The 20,627-nt window shown below is 41.7% G+C and overlaps 1 protein-coding gene across 13 annotated transcripts in view; it reads left to right on the top strand.

The window, feature by feature from the left end:
• Positions 1–20,627, top strand: part of usp3 (ubiquitin specific peptidase 3) — a 77,970-nt gene that overhangs the window by 35,851 nt on the left and 21,492 nt on the right. For 12 of the 13 annotated variants that reach the window (XM_069902893.1, XM_069902894.1, XM_069902904.1 and 9 more), the window contains 7 exons: positions 1,936–2,014; positions 4,306–4,388; positions 11,430–11,543; positions 12,173–12,286; positions 14,593–14,739; positions 15,118–15,224; positions 15,306–15,386. In XM_069902893.1, the coding sequence (XP_069758994.1) occupies positions 1,936–2,014; positions 4,306–4,388; positions 11,430–11,543; positions 12,173–12,286; positions 14,593–14,739; positions 15,118–15,224; positions 15,306–15,386 (725 nt within the window). The remainder of the gene's footprint in view (positions 1–1,935; positions 2,015–4,305; positions 4,389–11,429; positions 11,544–12,172; positions 12,287–14,592; positions 14,740–15,117; positions 15,225–15,305; positions 15,387–20,627) is intronic. The other variant, XM_069902895.1, reaches the window with a different exon arrangement.

The raw sequence follows: 20,627 nt of genomic DNA, 5'->3' as shown, positions 1-20,627 counted from the left end.
GCTTTGTTCTACCTTTGCTATGTTCACATAGTGGATTCCCTTAGGGGTCCTTTTCTGTTTTCCAGCATTTTCAGTGGTCCAGCAATGGCCAGGTCCCAACATCGCTGGGTTAAAGTGGTACAACCTGTAGTACAATTGAAATCTGATAGTAGCGTGGCATCCTTTCTGGCTATGGTGTCTTTCGACATAATCACTAAGGGTTTTGTGCTTAATTACACCACCATTTTGTCTTATCGGTCTTCATTTTAAATTATGGGTTACAGCAAGCACATTGGCCTCCATCAGTTAGAATATTGAGTATAGAAGTTGGGAAATCATGTTGAAGATGTACGAGACTGGTGAGGCCCCATTTGGAGTATTGTGTTCAGGTGGAGTCGCTGCTACAAGAAAGATGTTGTCAAGCTGGAGAGACTGCAGAGAAGATATTCAAGGAAGTTCATGCTAGAATTTGGGGTGACTGGTGAGGTCCCAGTTGGAGTATTGTGTTCAGGTGGAGTCGCTGCTACAAGAAAGATATTGTCAAGCTGGAGAGACTGCAGAGAAGATATTCAAGGAAGTTCATGCTAGAATTTGGGGTGACTGGTGAGGCCCCAGTTGGAGTATTGTGTTCAGGTGGAGTCGCTGCTACAAGAAAGATGTTGTCAAGCTGGAGAGACTGCAGAGAAGATATTCAAGGAAGTTCATGCTAGAATTTGGGGTGACTGGTGAGGCCCCAGTTGAAGTATTGTGTTCAGGTGGAGTCGCTGCTACAAGAAAGATGTTGTCAAGCTGGAGAGACTGCAGAGAAGATATTCAAGGAAGTTCATGCTAGGATTTGGGGTGAGGATGAGAGGTGATTTCTTTGAAGTGTACAAAATCATGAGCGGAATAGATCAGGTGAATTCAGATCATCTTTTGCCCAGATTCGGAGAGTCAGTAATGAGAGGACATGGGTTTAAGTGAGGGGAGAGAGATTTTACAGGAACATAGAAAACTAGAGCACAGAAAGCAGGTCATTTGGCCCTTCTAGTCTTTGTCGAAGCATCATTCCTCTAGTCCCACTGATCTGCATCCTCCAGACCACACCCATCCCTGTATCTATCCACCTATCATTGAGAGGTAATTTATTTTTATGCTGAGGGTGGTTGGTGTATGAAATGAGCTACCAGAGGCAGGTGTTATTGCAATGTTCAAGAAAAAAATTAGATGGGTGCATGCATAGGATTAGTTTGAATGGATATGGGACTAGTGTGGGTGTGATATTTTGGTTGGTGTAGGCAAGTTGGGCCAAAGGGGCCAGTTTCTGAATGATTCTATGACTCTATGGATATTTAAACCTGTGAAAATGTAAAAGAAAATTCCGGAATGTTTTCATGAATGTCAAGAATTGTTTGCTTTGCTCTCATCAAGATTCCAGAGAAGTGGCATTTATCCCATTCCTCTTCGCTCTTTTCTCCCCCCCCCTCCCACCCTCCTCCTCCAGTATTTTGATTTAAACAATTTTTTTAAATTTTGATGAGGACGGAGAGGAAAATGAGCACATTTTCTTTAGAAATGAATCTGCACTGTTTGAAATGTCTATGTATCCTGAAGGCTTGTATCAATGTGATTGAGGAATTACAAGGATGGCCTGGTGCACTAAATCTTGAATGAGTTGGCTTAGTCCTACATTGCTTGTTAAGGTTTCCCTGCCCTCATTTATCTTTCTGCTGTAGTTGCTAGATTAATTTTGGGACCTGATTAGTTATAATCAATGGATCACATCCGGACTCTTGCGGTGCTTCTGTGGGAATTTGTTTGTGCAGCATGAGTCATTCTTGATTTGAATAATAAACCTCTTGAACCCAGCTGTAAAGTTGAGCACAAAACATCCTTTAATAAATGACAAACTTGAAAATACTGTATTATTACTGATGAACGTGATCCAGTCTCTATAACATGTCCTCTCCACCACAGTTCAGCATTTTCTGCGGACAGACACTGCAAAAGGAAGCTGATGGAAAGTTCATCCATGAACAAGTATTTGAAGCTTAATGTAAGTACAGAGCACAATTAATGGCGCCGTATTAATTGGAACATTCATTTGGCAAGATTAGTTCTTGTGTCAATCATTTTGTTTGCTCAATAAACATGATTGGCTAGGCAATGCCTTTTTTTAACTGAATGCCAAGGCATTGACAGTACTTGAAAAAGATTACTTTTTGCACATACAGATTTGCTTGTCTTTTTTTCATGCTGTTCTCAAGATTCTTTATCCTATCTATTGTGTGACTATATATTGCTGACTTTAAAGTATTTCTGGAAAATGTGTTAATGATAAATGTCACTCAATGTCACCAAAACTAAGGAACTGATTGTTGACTTCAGGAAAGGAAAGCCAGAGGTGTACGATCCAGTGATCATTAGGAGATCAGAGGTGGAGAGGGTGAGAAAATATAGGTTCTTGGGAGTCACTATCTCAGAGGATCTTTCTTGGACCCAACACACCAATGGCATCATGAAGAAAGCATATTAGCTCCTCTACTTCCTCAGGAGCTTGTGGAGGTTTGGTTTGACTCAAGAAACCCTGGCAAATTTCTACTGAGGTCTGGTGGAAAGTGTGCTGTCTGGCTGCATCATGGTCTGCTGTGGGAACAACACAGGACATCACAGACAAAACTCTCCCCACTATTGAGCACATCTACAGGGAACGCTTGTGTTGGAGGGAAGCAGCAATCATCAAATACTCACCCAGCCAGCACATGCTCTCTTCTCGCTGCTACCATCAGTAAAGAGGTCCAGGTACCACAAGACCACCAGGTTCAGGAACAGCTGCTCCCCCCCCCCCCCCCCCCACCATCAGACTCCTCAACAACAAACTCAATCAGTTACTCATTTAAGACCTCGTACTCATGTACTTTATTGATTTTCTTTTGTTCTCTCTGTATTGCACAGTTTACATGTTTATGCTGGGTACAGTTAATTTTTGCACTACCAATTAGTGGTGATTCTGCCACACCCACAGGAGAAAGGAATCTCGGTTGTATGTGATGTCATGTATGTACTCTGACAAGAAATCGGAAATCTGAAAAACCATTATGAAATCAGTAATTGAAAAGGATTCAAACCTGACCTGCATGGTTGGGTGATTTTCTTTTAGGGATTTATGGTAAGTGCAAAAGAACCAGAATCTGTCCTGCTCTAGCTCTGGGAACCTTGTAATGTCTGTATAAGGAATAAGGGAGTATTTAAGTCTGAGGTGGATTTATTTTCTAACCTTTGATTTGTGCATCAAAAAAATGGCAGTGATGAGAGATCGGCATTTGACCTAATGTGACATTGTTCTATCAGCAAAAACAAATCAGTTGCTCGAGTAGTCATATGGTATTCATCAGGCCCTTCAGTCCAACTCATCCATGCCAACCAAGTTGACATTCTGGGCAAGTCCCATTTACCTATATACGTCTAAGCCCTCCCATCTATAAATCTGTCCAAATGTCTTTTAAATGTTATAATTGAGCCTGCCCTATAGTTTCCTCTGGCAGCTTGTTCCAGATATGGACCGCCCTCTGAAAGAAAATGTTCCTTCGGTCCCTCTTAAATCTCTCACTTTAAACCTATTCTCTCTAGTTTCAGAATCGTCTAACATGGGGGGAGAAGACCATAAGCATTTACCATATCAACACCCCTGATGATGTTATAAATCTCTATAAGGTCTCCTATGTTCTAGGGAATAAAGACCCAGCCTATCCAATCTCTTCCTATAATTGAAGCCCTCCAGTGCTGGTGGATCTTGGTGAATCCCTTTTACTCCATTTCCATCTGGTATCCTAGCTTGATCTAGACTGCTTATTTTAAAATTATTTAAAGTTATGGCCTTTGAGTTCAACGTGCTTCCCCCACTGACACTTCACTTGCCTTATCTTGTTCCCTCCGAGGAGGTTCAGAACTGTCGTCTCTGGTAGGTCCCCAATCTATTTGTCCATTTATGGACTGGAGGGAGTCTCCTTTTTCTGGTAAACCTGCTTCTCATTCTTCACCTTTTTGCACAGGTAACTATATCTCAAATGTAAAAGACAATTGGGTGAGACTGTGTGATGTGCATTTTTTCCTCTAGTTCAATGTACTTTTGTTCCAGAATGTTATTAATTATTGATGGACTGTATATTTTGATGGCATGTTCTCACAATTTAAAAGAATCAATGTTCTAAAATCTGGGACAAGATTTGGACTCGATTAATTTGTAGTAACTAATTTTTACCAGGGTGCTGTTCTTTGGCTATAACTGTTCATGCATCATTAGATAACTGAATCACCCAACTAATAGATCACTAAACTGTTCAACAGGGGGGAACGTCTGCCATTTGTGCTACAGGACTTCGGAACCTTGGGAACACCTGTTTTATGAATGCCATCCTCCAGTCACTTAGGTAACTGATATAGCATTCTTCTTTCTTATTCAATCTTTTTATTAACATATTAAACAATACATAAGGAGAATAGAATGCAGGAACGAATAGTAAAAACTGAAACATCAATATATGGCAATACATCTTTGGCTTGGCTTCACGGCCGAAGATTTAAGGAGGGGTAAAGTCCACGTCAGCTGCAGACTTGTTTGTGGCTGACAAGTCCGATGCGGGACAGGCAGACACGGTTGCAGCGGTTGCAAGGGAAAATTGGTTGGTTGGGGTTGGGTGTTGGGTTTTTCCTGCTTTGTCTTTTGATAGTGAGGTGGGCTCTGTGGTCTTCTTCAAAGGAGGTTGCTGTCCGCTGTACTGTGAGGCGCCAAGATGCACGGTTTGAGGCGAGATCAGTCCACTGGCGGTGGTCAATGTGGCAGGCACCAAGAGCTTTCTTTAGGCAGTCCTTGTACCTCTTCTTTGGTGCACCTCTGTCTCGGTGGCCAGTGGAGAGCTCGCCATATAACACGATCTTGGGAAGGCGATGGACCTCCATTCTGGAGACGTGACCTACCCAGCGCAGTTTGATCTTCAGCAGCGTGGATTCGATGCTGTCGGCATCTGCCATCTCGAATACTTCGATGTTGGAGATGAAGTCGCTCCAATGAATGTTGGTGGAAGCGTTCTAGGAGCCGTAGGTGATGCCGGTAAAGTCCCATGATTCGGAGCCAAACAGGAGTGTGGGTATGACCGGCTCTGTATACGCTAATCTTTGTGAGGTTTTTCAGTTGGTGGTTTTTCCAGACTCTTTTGTGTAGTCTTCCAAAGGCACTATTTGCCTTGGCGAGTCTGTTGTCTATCTCGTTGTCGATCCTTGCATCCGATGAAATGGTGCAGCCGAGATAAGTAAACTGATTGACTATTTTGTGTTTGTGTGCCCGATGGAGATGTGGGAGCGCTGGTAGTCATGGTGGGGAGCTGGCTGATGGAGGACCTCAGTTTTAACATTATAACATATTGAACAATATTGTCCCTTTCTCCTCAATTTGGAATATTCAAAAAAGAGGGGAAAAAAATTAATTAAAACCCCATCTAACCTACCAAAATAAACAAAGCAACAAAAAAAAAAGACTGGGCACCCTGAACTGAGAGTTCACTACAACAGATCAGTACAAACTATTTATCTGGTCCTTGCCAAAAAAAAATTCAGAACCGTCTGGAAGGTAAAGTCAAAATACAAATGAACTCGTATGAAAACAGTTTATAAAAGGATGCCAAGTCTCTTCAAACTTAAGAGAGATGATATAGCATTGGGATATTAATCTGTCTTATGGATAGGCTGAGTCTTTGCTATTTGTACTAAGCCATTGAATGTTGATGCTTTTTATTGCAATTGTGTGTATCTAAGGTCCTGCTTTAGTGAGGTCCACTGAGATGATGCAGTAACAAGCCAGTGAAAAGTAATTGAAGTAATTGCAAATAGAGACAGATGCCGTGATTATAGTTGCAAAACACAAAAGTGTTGGAGAAACTGCAAATGTTGATTTTTTAAAATCTAATTTTATATTTTTTCAAACAACTGATCACTTTTTATTGTTGTGATATTGCGACGTAACACACACAACATACGTCAACTTTTCCCTGCTGTAAAGGCAAGCAGAGTTGCCATTAGCATTATGCAAGCTGATTGTTTTACAGACTTTCCCAGTGGGAGTTTTCTTTTTTTCATATATTGGAGGGCTAATATTGCACTTGACAAGGGGTTGGATTGTATTTCTGTCAATGTTTTTGTAGGAGAGCTGATCAGTCAAAATTGAAAAGCAAAAAACTGCATGTACCATAAATTTGAAATAAAAACACAATACTGGGAATATTCACTTAATCAGGCAGCATCTGTGGAGGGAGAACCAGTGAATGTTTAATGCTCATGACATTCCACCAGAAGTAAGAAGTGAGTAAAGCAAGTGTGTCTCGGTGTAGAGAGGGCGAGGGGTGAAGAGAATTGATTAAATGTCTCTGTGAGATGGAGATTGACCAGGTGACACATTTGCTTCTGGTGCCACGAGAGGAATCTGTGATGTCTCAGAGGATGCATAGATAGGGGAAGAACAATGAAGGCAGCTGAAGAAGGAGATTCTGAGGAATTAACAATTCTGTGCAATCCAAAGTAAAAACAAAACCCTGCTAATTAATGGGCTTTTATGGATAGAAAAAGTGAGTTAATATTACAGCTGGATGACTTTATCTCAGAGCTAACCACTTCTGTCATAAGTGGGAAAGGCTGGTTAACTGATGTTTGTTGACTTCAGTGAGTCCTGGCGCCTATACGACATGCTGCTCCACAAGCTCGTCCTAGCCTTCATTGTCGTAGATATCATGGAAGATAGACAATGAAAAGTGGAGTTTCAAGTTGAGCCAGAGTACTGACTACATTATGAGGCTCGCTGAACACCATTTAAGGTCATCTTGAACTCAGAGTTTAAATGAATGACAGAGAATCTCATTGAGAGAAATAATTTTTTTTAGCAGCTTCTGACAGGGTAAATGCAGAATTGATGTTTTCTCTCTCAAGTGTCTAAAATCTTGGTCTCAGTATTAGGGGGTCAACCCTTCAGAACAAAAGAGGAAAAAGTTTTCATCCATCTCTACTCAAGTGGTGCGGATCTCCTTTCAATCTCGGAGTTAAGTCAAAGGTTTCTGACGTTAAGGGAATTGAAGGATACGAAGTTGGTGCGGGAAAGTGTCACTGAGGTCAAAAATCAGCTCAAACCTCGTTGAATATTTTTAAGTGGTTGAAGGTCAAAGTAATGTGGACATTATTAAAATAAACCTTTTTGCTCATTATTTAAGGTGGAGATAAATATGCTAAGATGGTTGTGTTAGACCACACATGTCAAACTCTGGCCCGCGGGCCAAATTTGGCCCGTGATATAATTATATTTGGCCCGCAAGATCATTTCAAAAATGTATTAGAGGTGGCCCGCCCTGCAGCGAGAGCCGATGCTGTTTTTTGGTAATGTCACCCCCACCATCCTCCCCCTTCATTGCACATCCTTCCCCACCCCCTAACTATCCCCTCCCCCCCCCTAAAACCACCCCCCTTAAAAGATGGCCAGAATATTCTCAAAAAGGAATCCAGAATGGTAAAGTTGCACAAACCTTCTGCTGGGAATCCTAACAACACCCGGGCATCAGATCCACGGGACGCGGAGGGAGCAAGAGTGTTGCAGGTTGACCGTGCAAACTTTGAGAATGGGGAAAACAAAATTGTAACACGAGAAGTCTGTCGATGTCATCAGCCGGCAAGCCAGTTGGAAGGCTCCCCGCACAACCAGTCACTTCTCCCACCTGCCGAGCGGTGCGGCGGATGGGCGAGCGCCTGTGATTTCCTGTCGGCGCGACGGACATGGCAGGCTGCGCGCGGCCCCCGCTGTTCCGCAAAGGCTGATCGGCAGCGCGCTGGGCCTGAATGGGTGGGTAAGCGGGTGGGCAGAGGGTGTAGGTGAGGAGTAATGGGCAGGGGAAGTTATGGTGGTGCGAGGGGCAGTTAGAGGGAGGGATGAGTAGAAGGAGGGGTGGATAGGGAAGAGGTAAAAGGGGAGGGGCAGGGCGAGTAGGGGAGGGGTGATTAGAGGGTGAGAGACAGGTAGAGGGAGGAACAGGTTGAGGGGAGAGGCAGTAGAGGGGCGAGTATAGGATGGGGTGGGTAGAGGCAGAGCGAGTGGAGTGAGGGGTGAGTAGAGGTTGGGTAAAGGACTGGTCAGGTAGAGGGATGGTGGGTCGAGGGTGAATAGAGGCCTAGAGCCTGAGGAGTGAGCAGGAAATGCTGAGTCCTGATGCAGGCCAAAATGGACACAGCCTGTGAATGCTGACTACATCTCCACAGGGACCAAACAGGTTTCCCTCAGGTCAAGCAAAGGGTGAACTTGAGCTACCTACTACTGACCTGTAACATTATCCTCCTAAAGTTATATCCTAAAGTTTAACATTACATATGTTGAAAGAAGAGAAAACATGCGGATGTTGTTGAAAATTTTCAATAAATATTTAGTTCGGCCCTCGACTTAGTCCAAGTTTTTAATTTTGGCCCTCCGTGAATTTGAGTTTGACACCCCTGTGTTAGACTAATAAAAAATGTAGGAAGTGCTTGGATGTAAGGAATGGTTAACTGAGCTAAATATTGCAGATGTCACATCACATTTGAAATAAAAGTGAAAAATTTGGAATGCTAAAGAAAAATGCCAGTGCTGCTACAGTGGAGAGCCGAGGCATGGCGCTCCTCTGGGGGGGGGGGGGGGTCAAAATGTCCAGTCTGACTACCGTCAACTCTGTACAAGCTTTAAATGGCCTGTTAAAGCAGTTGATGGTGGTTTATTTTAAAATCCTGTGACTGGGATCTGTGCCCGAGATGGAAACGGTTCTACTCAGCAGTGACCAATTATAAACTCTGGGGAGTAGCTGACAGGGGAAGGGCACCATGAAATGGAGAGACCACCCCCTGTTTGAGGAGAAGCAGAGGAGACAATCCTATGGGACGGTGGCCAAGGCAAGCTGCTGGTGATTCAAGGCAAGAAACCCACGTATGATGCGGGCTGAATTGGTACCAGGTATCAGATCCAGGATGCGAGAGGGTGCTGAGCGAGGACTTCCTGGTTGTGTTGGATCTGGAGCTTGGGCAGCTGATGGTTTAGACTGAAGTCTATGTGGCTGCGGGAGTACTGGAGGTGAATTTATGGATGCTCAGTGACTCGCAGGGGGGTGGGGGGGTTGGAGAGACTCTTTTGCTTTTCTGACTTAGAGGTGCCAGACAATTTCTGATGATGCCGAATCTTTGTCTGCCTTACAGTAGATAAAATAAAATTTTGTAATTTTTTTCTGTTTTATTACAAGAGAATAAAAGAATCGAATCAAATCATGTTTTCATGAAATGTCTGTGGTAAAGCAATGTTGACATGAAATGTTAACAGCTTCTGTTTCCAAGTTGTGCTATTTCCAGCTTTTCTTGTTTTTTTAATTTATAGCATTCCTTTCCATTTTGGAAATTGAGCATTTTGACCTAAAATTAGAATTTCTAACTGATTGCAATAATGGAACCTTTACTTTTTACCAATGTAATTCTACATGTAGAATGTAACATACATAAAATTCTTTAACTTTTGTCTACCGTAATGTCGTCTGCTCAATTATGTGGGTGCAAGAGACACTCACCACCCCCCCCCTCCCCCCCCCCCACCACCACTTTTCCTCTTTCTCACCTGCGAGAGCTTTAACTGTCAGTTCGCCCAGTGGTTACACCTTTTCTGGTTTACCTCTTCTAGTCACTCACGACTTGAACCAAATTTTGCATTGGTCTTTGAGTAGCTGAGGGCAGAATGGGTAATGTGTCATCTTCCCAATAGCATGTTAAATGCGGCCCTGCCAACTATCTTGTGGATGCAAAAAGTAAAATCCAATACGCAGTCACAGAAATATGATAATGTAACTTGCTATGGCCTATAGTTAGGAGACCAGAACTACACATAATACTTCAAATGCTCCATGTCCCTTTGCTAAATGGGCCCTCCTCACAGCTGCAGGCGAGGTGAGGAGAACCCTATCCAAGGTGAACCCACACAAGGTGACGGGACCAGACAAAATACCTGGCCAGAGACTGAAGGACTGCACAGACCAATTGAAGGAGATCTTCACGGACATCTTCAACACCTACTGCAGCAGGGTTCAAGACAGCCAGAATCATCCTGGTACCCAAGAGGGCAGTTAATGACTTCCGTCCTGTGGCATTGACCTCCACCATTATGAAATGCTTCAAGTGTCTGGTGGAACACTTTCCAGAGATGCTGAATCCATTTCAATGTGACTATAGAAGAAACTGTTCCACAGACGATGCTAAAGCCTTGTTGCTTCACTCATCCTGGCCCATGTGGAGAACGACACCTCATATGCCATCTTGTTGATCATTGATTTCAGCTTGGTGTTTAATACGATCGTTACCCTGGTCGAGAAGCTGTACTCACTGGGTCTCAACACTTTCTTTATAATTGGATCCTCGACTTCCTACAGTGGTTTGCTTAAGCTCCCCTTCCTTTTATTGGCTACTGATAATTAGCCAATGGAGGAAATTAACAAGCACGTACCTTTCCCGATGTTTTTTTTTAAAACACTCCTGTTCTCATTCAAAGTCCCGTGCTCTCAGCTTCTGTCAGGAAAACAGATTATTTGGGATGCTGTATATGCAAGCTACCAGTGTACAAATTAGCTGCATCATTGCAAAAGTATCTATTTGCTGTGTAGCACCTTGACGTTTGGATCAGAATGTGAATGGAAGCTGTGTAAATTAAAATAGAAATCTGGAAACACTCAGCAGGCTGGGCAGAACCTGTGGACAGAGAAGCAGTGTTAGCTTCACTGGAAGTCTGCCCTGAAGCCTTAGCCCTTTTTCCAATGGCATCCCAGTTCCTTCCTTTTTTTTCTCCTGCCAACACTGCAGTTCCCTGGTAGAAGAGTTCCGGAAAACTCTCTGCGCCTTATGGCAAGGAAGCCAAACTGCATTCTGCCCTGAAGCATTAGCCCTTTTTCCAATGGCATCCCAGTTAATTGGTTGTCCAGTGTCCCGGGATAGGAAGCCATTTATACTGTTTCCACTGGGCCATGTTGAACCGGGACACTGGATTCCACTGAACTCATCCCTGGGGATCAGAGAGTCTACCTTCGAATGGAGTGGATGGAAGCTGTCCTTTTTCCACTGGTTTAATCAGCATGCCGACGTCATTTGATGGGTGGAGGCCATCAATCCCCACCATGATTTGATGCCAGCATGCTAATTGTTTTCCTTTTGCATTGGACCTCTTAACTGGTTAATTCCCCATTAATTTCTGGGACAAAGTGCCAGTGGAACTGCTTCTCTTTCCACCTATTCTCCTGACATGAGTGTTTCCAGTAATTTCCCAGATTATTTTTCTTTGACTTGAATTATTTAGCAATGATGTATTTGAAAACTTTTAAGATGAAAGGTCTATCTTTAGAGGCAATAGTTGGTATAATTTTCGATGTGTTTTTTCCTCCTTGCAGTAACATCCAGCAATTCTGCTGTTATTTCAAGGAACTGCCAGCAGTGGAATTGCGTAGTGGTAAAACTGCAGGTAGAAGGACCTATCACACCAGAAGCCAGGGTGACAACAGTGTGTATGTGACCACTTTTATAAATTACAATATTGAATAATGCAGGCATAAGGGAGAAGTGGTTGGAAAATTATTTTAATATCAAAACTTGGGAAAAAAATAGCTAATACAGAAGAATGTTGCTTTTTAAAATCTAATATTGTCACAATTAGTATATTGTTCTTGTCTTGAAGGTAGATGGACTGAATTCATGTAATAAAGCTGCTAATTGGGAGTTTTAATAAGGGCTAACAGGTTTACAAGATTTGCTTTGCCCCATTCCCTTGTAGCCTTGAAAAAATATGAATCAGTTCGAAAATGTAAATTCTGTTTTTAATGCTGTGATTTGTATGTCTCAAGAGATTCCCAAAATATTATTTTAAATCAATTTTCATTGAGACGTTGCAAATATTCATGGGGGAAAAGGGTGGGAAGTGGAGCAAAATCCGTAATAGATTTTGTACTGAAGGATGTAAAATATTTTATGTGAAAATAAAGGAGTTGGTCAGACAGCTTTGTCTTTTCAAAAACATCTTTAACTTCCATGTTAAAGAAATTTGTCAACTTCATGCAATCGTTCGATTGGCAACTGATAGTATACTTTGGTAGTATTACTAATGTTCCTTCCTTTTTTTCTCCTGCCAACACTGCAGTTCCCTGGTAGAAGAGTTCCGGAAAACTCTCTGCGCCTTATGGCAAGGAAGCCAAACTGCATTCTGTCCTGAATCTCTTTTCTATGTCATTTGGAAGATCATGCCAAATTTCAGGTAGGCAGCAGATTACTTCTGTTTTGTCCAAAATAGATAATCAGCCTCTCTCAGTTCAATTACAAAATTGTAGGTGCTGTAATCCAGAGCAAAAAAGTCAACAGCTGGATATAGAAAATACTACAGCAAAAAATATTTTCATTCTCAAAGTTCAGATGTATTGTCAGACTACATATATGACATCACATACAATCCTGAGATTCATTTTTTTTGTTGCCCAGACAGAATTTCTACCTGTCAGTAGTGTAAATTGTACTCAAGAAAAAGATACTTGTACAAGAGAGAAATTTAAACAAACAAGGTGGCAATATTAGAATAGCAGTTAACACAATGCTGAGGGAGCACCAGCAAACCAGGGTTTGAATTTGAATCCAGAGGACCCCAAAGCCCAGCAGCAATCGAAATTCACCAAGACAAATGGTTACTTAAAGAAAAGTGACTTTTAATTTTCTTTAAACATAAAAAAACAGGATCAAACTTCAATTTATTACTATTAACTTAACCCCCTTCTAATTCTAAGCACATGTGTATATGTTCAGGAAAGTTCTTTAATTCACAGTCCAATCTCACTTCTCACTCCTCCAAGTTATGCTGTGCATAGAGTTGAACATTTATGAATCTTCACCAGGCTCTGGTGCTTAAAGGAAAATGGTAACCACTCAGGAAGGTCCACGTTGGTTTCAGAGGGAGATTCGTTGCTTGTTGGACACACACAAACTGATTCCCTCCGATCAGCCACTTCAGTGTCTTGCTGAAGAAACTTGCCCCATCATGGGTTTTCCAAATGATTACCTCTTCTTCCAGGTCACCACAGAGTTCCTCTTGTTTCCCTTATTTCAGGTGAAACACTCTAACCAGCCACTCCCTCTTGTAAGGACTACAAGGGTTTTTCAACAGGCTGAACTCAGAACTCACAACCCATCTTCAAAATAGGATTTTGAACAAACTGCCAACTTGTCGTGTTGCAGCCTCCAAAAGCCACTACAGAATACAGTTTCTCTCTCCATTCCTCTTCCACCCCCACCCCAGAAGAGAAATCCTGTTTGTTTCTTCCTCTCTCTCTGCTTGTAAAAACTAGAATCCCTTGCAGGGCTCCAAACCCAAACTTTGAGAAAAAGTCAACAGCTGGATATAGAAAATACTACAGCAAAAAATATTTATCAGCACTCTTACTTTGCACTGCTTTTTGAAATTCCTTCCAAAACAGTTTCATTGTCTTTGCAAAGGTGCTCGGGGCCTGTATGTCTGGCTCGAGCAAAGCTCTGGCATTTTAAATGAGATGTTTTGTGAAGTGTTACTCTTTTTATGAAGTGACCTACACACTAAACCCCCACTATCTATCTCTTAAAGAGATATCATTATATAATATAAAATATAATATACCCATAACACTGCCGCTTTCCGTGAGGAGTTTGTACGTTCTCCCCGTGTCTCCATTGGTATCTGCTGGGTGCTCTGATTTTCTCCCACCCATCAAAACGTTGGTCATTTGGGCGTAATTGGGCAACATGGGTTTGCGGCCTGTTACCATGCTACATGTTTAAATTAATGTTTTAGCGTTTGCGCTATGCAAGCACGGAGAAGAATGACGCGCATCAAAGCCTTGAAAAACAAGACCGGTTTATTGCTCTGGCCGTTGCACGGATGAGCCCAGGTGTTGCCATCAGGGCCCCGCGTCATTAGAGTGCCTGTCTGTGATTGGCCAGCGTTCCCGCCAGAGTTTCCCATCTTTCCGCCCGGTGGAAGTCCCCTGGGACAACGGCTCTGCTGTTACCTCAAGGTCTGCATGGTCACCACTTTTGTTGGCCATGTTTCAGGCCGGTCCGTGTCACTACAATGTAAACAAACTGTGCTCATACAATAAAAATCAAGTCATCAATGATGTGCAAAGTAAGAATCCATAAATGAGTCTCTGAATTTGTTGATTAGGAGTCGGGAGGTGGAAGGGCAGCAAACTGTTCCTAAACCTGGTGGTGCAAAATTTGTGGTACCTGTACCTTTTTTCATGATGGCAGCAGTGAGAACAGAGCCTTGATGATTGCCGCTGCTCTCGATAGTGGAGAGAATTTTACCCGTGCTGTACTGGGCTTTTTGCTCTGAGGCATGCTTTGGGCAGAATTCATAATTCACACCAAATGTGAACAAATGTTTTGTGGTTCCAATGAAACTGTCATTTTTCCGCAATTTATCTGATAAGCTGCAGGATCATACCTGCAGTGGTCTGTGCAGTTTGCAATGAAAGGAATTAATTTGTGTGAGCTGGTTTACTGAGCCAAATATCACTCGGTTAATCTTACCCTCTGCAGGGGATATCAGCAACAAGATGCTCATGAATTCATGCGATACTTGTTAGACCACCTACACTTGGAGCTTCAGCGAAGCTACAATGGTATGACAACGTCATTTATTTTGCCAGACAACTCAAGCATCTCTTCCTCCAGTAAATGTTGCATGTAAGTTCCTTATTCAGTCTAGTATTTTGTGTTCGATAAGAGCAGAAAAAGTTTAATGGTAAATGTTGCATGTAAGTTCCTTATTCAGTCTAGTATTTTGTGTTCGATAAGAGCAGAAAAAGTTTAATGGTAAATGTTGCATGTAAGTTCCTTATTCAGTCTAATATTTTGTGTTCGATAAGAGCAGAAAAAGTTTAATGGTAAATGTTGCATGTAAGTTCCTTATTCAGTCTAATATTTTGTGTTCGATAAGAGCAGAAAAAGTTTGATGGTAAATGCTGCATTTAGTCTTGTTCATTTTTGTTGCAGCGTATAATTGGAGCAGTTAATTAGCAATAACGTGGCTTTTTAAAAAATTTTCCCGTGATTTTTTTTTAGAAATGGCGTTTCAACAGTTGTCACTAACATATTTGGTGGAATACTTCAGAATGAAGTAAACTGTCTAATATGCGGGACTGAATCTCGGAAGTTTGATCCATTCCTTGGTAAGTACCTTTGTCTTGTTTGTTTTAGCTGTTTCCTATGTAGGAGCCTGTTATAGTTCTAACAATTGTTCTCCCTTAAAGATCTTTCATTAGACATCCCAAGTCAGTTCAGAAACAAAAGATCCAAGAACCAGGACAATGGACCAGTATGTACTCTACGTGGTAAGATAATATTGATAACTCAAAGTGAAAGGTGCAGGGCAGGGAACAAGAAGCTGTGGGGGGAGAGGGCGGGACATGGGAGGGGGGCATGGAGCAAGGTAGGTGGCGGGTGACACATAAAGTAATCTGTAAGAGGGAGTTGATGAGTCTTGGTGAGGAATCAGATTGTCATAAAAACACATTGTTCTCCAGGAGATTATTAGGTGCAACTTCAGTAACAAACTCTTCTCCTGGGGTGTGGCAACTATTAAGTCTCCTTTAAAATGTCCTCAAAAACTGCTTGCTTACGTTGTAACAACTGTGTTAAAGCAAAAAAAGATAAAATGGTCAACTTATGAACGTTATAACTTTAGTTGAAACTCTGTCAAACTGCATGCACGTTCCTGCAGTGAAAATGTAGGAATTGTCATTGTTCCTAACTGTCTGCACTCGGCTATTGCACTTCGTAAACCTACTAATGATTGCATTTTCTTCACAAGCCTGGGGGTGATGACCATTATCACCAGATGGTCTAAACTAGTGGTTTTCAAACTGCCCCCTAAAACTGCCATTCATCTTAAACAATCCGTATGTTATAAGTGCTCTGTGATTAAGGGATTGCTTAAGGTGGTATGTGAGTGGAAGAAGAAGTTTGAAATCCACTGTTTTAATTGCACCTAATTGACTTATGTGCATGGTTTCATAACTCCAAAAGAAATGGGTCTATGACAATTTTTATCAAACAAAATATTTCAGTTACAATTGGTCTAAAACAGAGGTTCTCAACCTTCCCACTCAATCCCTTACTAATCAGAGAGCTTAAGGGGGCAGTTTGAAAATCACTGCTCTAAATCATTCAGTGATATGGATGTAGTGACACATTCAGTCTTGGTGAAAGCTCACACCACCTGGTAAACCAGTTAAGGTTTCTTTCCTGGTGTCAAGCAGCATTAGTGGGAGCAAAAGAAAGGTCACTGTTGCAAGCTAGAACCCTTCATCAGGATTTCAACCTACAACATTGACCATTCTCCTCCCACTGATGCTGATTGGCCAGCCGACTTCCTCTGCAGTGTGTTTAGCTTAAATCCCAGCATCTTCCAACTCCTGTGGGTCTCCAAACTTGCTTTTTTATTCTAAATCCCAGCAGGCATGTGTGATTATGACCGCAATTCTATTGTTTCTGACCTTTAAATTAAATTGTTGAATACTATTCCGCAGTGAGGAGTCAGTTTTGTGAAATGTGTAAGAACGAAGAGAAGAAATGTTTTTTTTTGTATTTGATAGCTGAGCAGTTTACTAATCAGATTTTTGGATTGGGTTGACTGGGCTCTCAAGATGAGCTCTTTCTACAGCTGGAAAAATACACATTATCAAACTATCAAGGTTGTCGGACTTGTTCAACATAAAACTAATAAATGAGCAATGTGAAGAAGAATCAAAAGATAGTAACTCCCTGTGATTGTCAGAAAATCAAACCTAATGGGCTTTTGATGCAATAAACATGACCATTGACGCTTTTCAAAAAATTAAACATAGAGCACAGTAACAGGCCATTTCCGCCCATGAGCCCATACCACCCATTACATCCAATTGACTTACAACCCCTAGTATGTTTTGAACGGTGGGAGGAAACCGGAGTACCCAGAGGAAACCCATGCAAATACAGGGAGAGCGTACAAACTCCTTCCAACAGTGCGGGATTCAAACCCCAATGCCGATTGCTGGCAGTGTAACAGCGTTGCGCTAACTGCTGAACCAACTGCGCCACCTTACGTTAGCTGTTGTTGTTGGTTTTTACTGTTTTTGTAGTTGTTACGAGCCCAGAGGACCCCAAAACCCAGCGGCAATAGATGTTCACCAAGAGAAATGGTCACTTAAACAAAAGTTGCTTTTAATTATCTTTAAACATGAAAACAGAATCGCACTTTAACTTATCACTATTAACTAACCTAACAACCCCCTTCTAATTCTAAGCCCACGTGTGTGTAAGTTCAGAAAAGTTCTTTGGTTCACTTCTCATTCCTCCAAGTTCACCGATTGCAGGCAATTCTTAGACTGTGCACAGAATTTAACATTTATAAAGTTCACCAGGCTCAGGAAGGTTCTTGTCGGTTTAGGGATAGAGATTTGTTGTTCCAGGACATCCACAACTGATGTACTTCCATCACCCACTCCAGTGTCTTGCTGACTTAACTTGCCTCTTCAGGGTTCTCCAAATGATGACCCCTTTCTTTCAGGTCACCACAGAGTTCCTCTCCTCTTGCATGAACCACAGGGGCTTTGACCAGGCTGAATAAAGCATTTATAACCCATCTTCCAAATGGAATTTTCCACAAACTTGCCAACTTGTGCTGCTGGCTGTAAAACTGTAGAAGTGATCCCTCCTCTCCCTATCTGTGGCTCCGACAAGATCTTTCATCTGTTGCCTTTTTGTAAACAACAATCCATTAGTAAAGTCTCTTGAGCACTCTTCAAAGCTCTTGCAAAATCTGTGAGAGGCCGATATGAATAATATTAGCAGAGCTCCAGTATTTCAAATAAGATCTGTTTTAAAGTGTTTGTATATGATCCACAAACCTTTCCCAATTTACCTCCCAAAAACATATCTATATACTCTAGTCACAGTTGGCTTGAGAACACTAACTGGTTGGAAGGTAATCATTTATACAGGCCCTTTCCAGGTATATTGGTGCAAAAAGCAATCATCGTGTATTTTGTAACTGAGAGTGGGGACCGGTGTCTATTGTACCTCTGGGTTTAAGACAATTATGGAGAGAGGGCATGACCATGAGTTAAAATTCAGCTGGCATCATGTATACCAAGAGGAGTTTCAGGAACTGAGGAGCCAGCTAAAAATAGGAAATCAGGAGGACATAAAGGGCCAGGAGTGAGTTAACACTAAAAATAATCCCAAGAGAAGGTTAGAGGTAGGAACTTGAAGGGTAACCTTTTTTTTTTATACACGGGGTTAGGGGTGAATGGAATAGGCTGCCACAGGTGGTCGAGGTACATACTCTGCCGTGTTTATTTGGATGGGCCAAATGTAGGCGGGTGGGACATTTTGATCGATGTGGGCAAGTTGGGCCAAAAAGCCTGTTTCCTTGCTGTATAACTTTTTCTAATAGTACTTCGAATGGTGTCAGGCTTTGTAGGGGTGTGCTCTGAATTCCATGTGAAAGCTTTACTGTACAGTACTACAAATAATCACGGCTGGGTTTGTATTGGAGAAGCTTGATCCATATTTTATGGTCAGCAGTGAAGTGATATTTGCCACTGACTTTGAAGAAAGCTTTCCACAGAGGTGTCCAACATCAGTGGCAATAAGTCACTGCTTGCGATTTGTGGCATTCAGATGGGCAATTTAAGAATTCTGACAGGATGGCAGAAATGTAAATTGCAACTTAAATATTTTACAGCATGGAAAACTAGATGAAAGCAAAACCAAAAATTAAAGAGAAACTCAGTTTTAGTTGAATTTGCTTTTTGAAATTGCATGGACTTCAGAAATAGAGGTCACCCAGCATTCTATAATATAAAATCAGTGTTTGAGAACCGAGGGATTGTTTAGCTGCGCTGAATAGAAGACAATGTATTGAAAAACACAATTGCACTAATTTAGATTAGTGTATCATTTGCAAAATTAAATACCCCTTAGCTTCTTGTGATTCCTGCTAATTTCACTGTATTATGAGTTCCTGTCTTATTTAGTGTGACTGTCACTTTAAGGTTTAGTACAGGCGGCACCATTCACAATTGTGGAAAGACTGGATGGCACCATCAAGTACAGATTATAGCCAAAGATGATACTTTGAAGGAAGAGAAAAAACAATAGTTGTTGATCCAGGAAAACAAGTGGTGAGAGTCATGTGAGTAGGACACCTAAAGAAAGAACATTCATGATCGACCACCAGCCGTCTGATTTACACCGAGGTGGAGTGACTGTGTGAAATGGACAATTCGGCTGATTCTCCCTGTCAGGGGAATTATTGAACCACCGTGACCAAAGAAAAGGTCATTTTGACCAGTATTTGGATAAAGGAAGCAGGTGAATTGCTGCATCAAATCATGGCCAAAGGTAATGGTTGTTTCAACTGACCCTTGCCTGGGATTTGGAAGCATCGTGGAAGTCACTCATTTTGTTTCTCCGACACAAGGGAAAGGGGAGTTGTGACAACCATTTGCCAGAAAGGATATTGCTCAGCAATAAACTTCACAAGGATGTGAGTTTTCAGCTGTCCAGTCCATTTCAGTCTCTCCCACCTCCTATGTAATTACATCTGGGCGTCTTTAAAAGTCTGACACAAGATTTCTAAGACTGAACTTTGGAATGACTCCCCAGAATTGTTAGGATCACGCACACTCGCATATAGTTCATTTAATTAAGATAAGTATATTGTTTTAAAAGAAAAATAATAAGTCTCTTGGTGAATTTCTATTGCTGCTGGTCTGCGATGTAACAAACTGGGGGATCGTCCAGGATCTGACCAAAATTGGAGCTATTGATCGACTGAATTTTCAATTTTATTGGTTGAATTCCTTTTTAAAAGGCTTGTGTGTGGGGGAAAAACAGCAGCAGTGGAATTGATGAGTTGTTAAAATTGCTGTCCTCTGTGGGTTTTCAGAGGGAGAAAAAGGATGAGTTGATGGAATTGCCCAAAGTTTGGGACTTGGTGTGATCTATGAAAAAGAAGGGGATCTGGACAATTATATGCAGTGGGGAATTTTGGAGAGGGTGAGTTAGAACAGTTTCCCAAGAGTAAATCCCTTGAGTAGCAGTTAAAGTTTTAACAGATTGAACTAGAAAAATGTAGACTTGAAAGGGAGGAAGCAGAGACGCAAAGGGAGTTTGAAAGAGAGAATGTGAGCTGGAGTTCCACCTTCTGGTTCTAGTGAGAGGTTTGTGATGTGTAGGGAGATTGTTAATTTCTTCATTTTATGAGGCTGAGATTGATAAATACTTCCATCAATTCAAGAAAGTTGCTGAGAGTTTAAAGAGGCCACAAGACCATTCATGTTACAAAGCGAGATTAAAGGGAAAGCCCAACAGGCTTACTCTACCCTTACAACCAAACAAACTGCTGATTAATGAGAGTGTGAAGCCATGCTTTTAAAGCTTATGAATTGGTTCCAAAAGCTTATAGGCAAAAATTCAGGAATTTGAAAATCGATTAAATCAGTCTTGTATCGATTTTTGCATATGACAAAGCTTTGACCGATTGTGCACTTTAAAAAAAAAAGATTAGACCAGACTGAGAGAACTGG

Source organism: Narcine bancroftii, chromosome 11 (genome assembly GCF_036971445.1).
Source record: "Narcine bancroftii isolate sNarBan1 chromosome 11, sNarBan1.hap1, whole genome shotgun sequence".
NCBI lineage: Eukaryota > Metazoa > Chordata > Chondrichthyes > Torpediniformes > Narcinidae > Narcine > Narcine bancroftii.
Note: the sequence above shows the minus strand (reverse complement) of the source record. Positions and strands in the feature narration are given on the sequence as shown.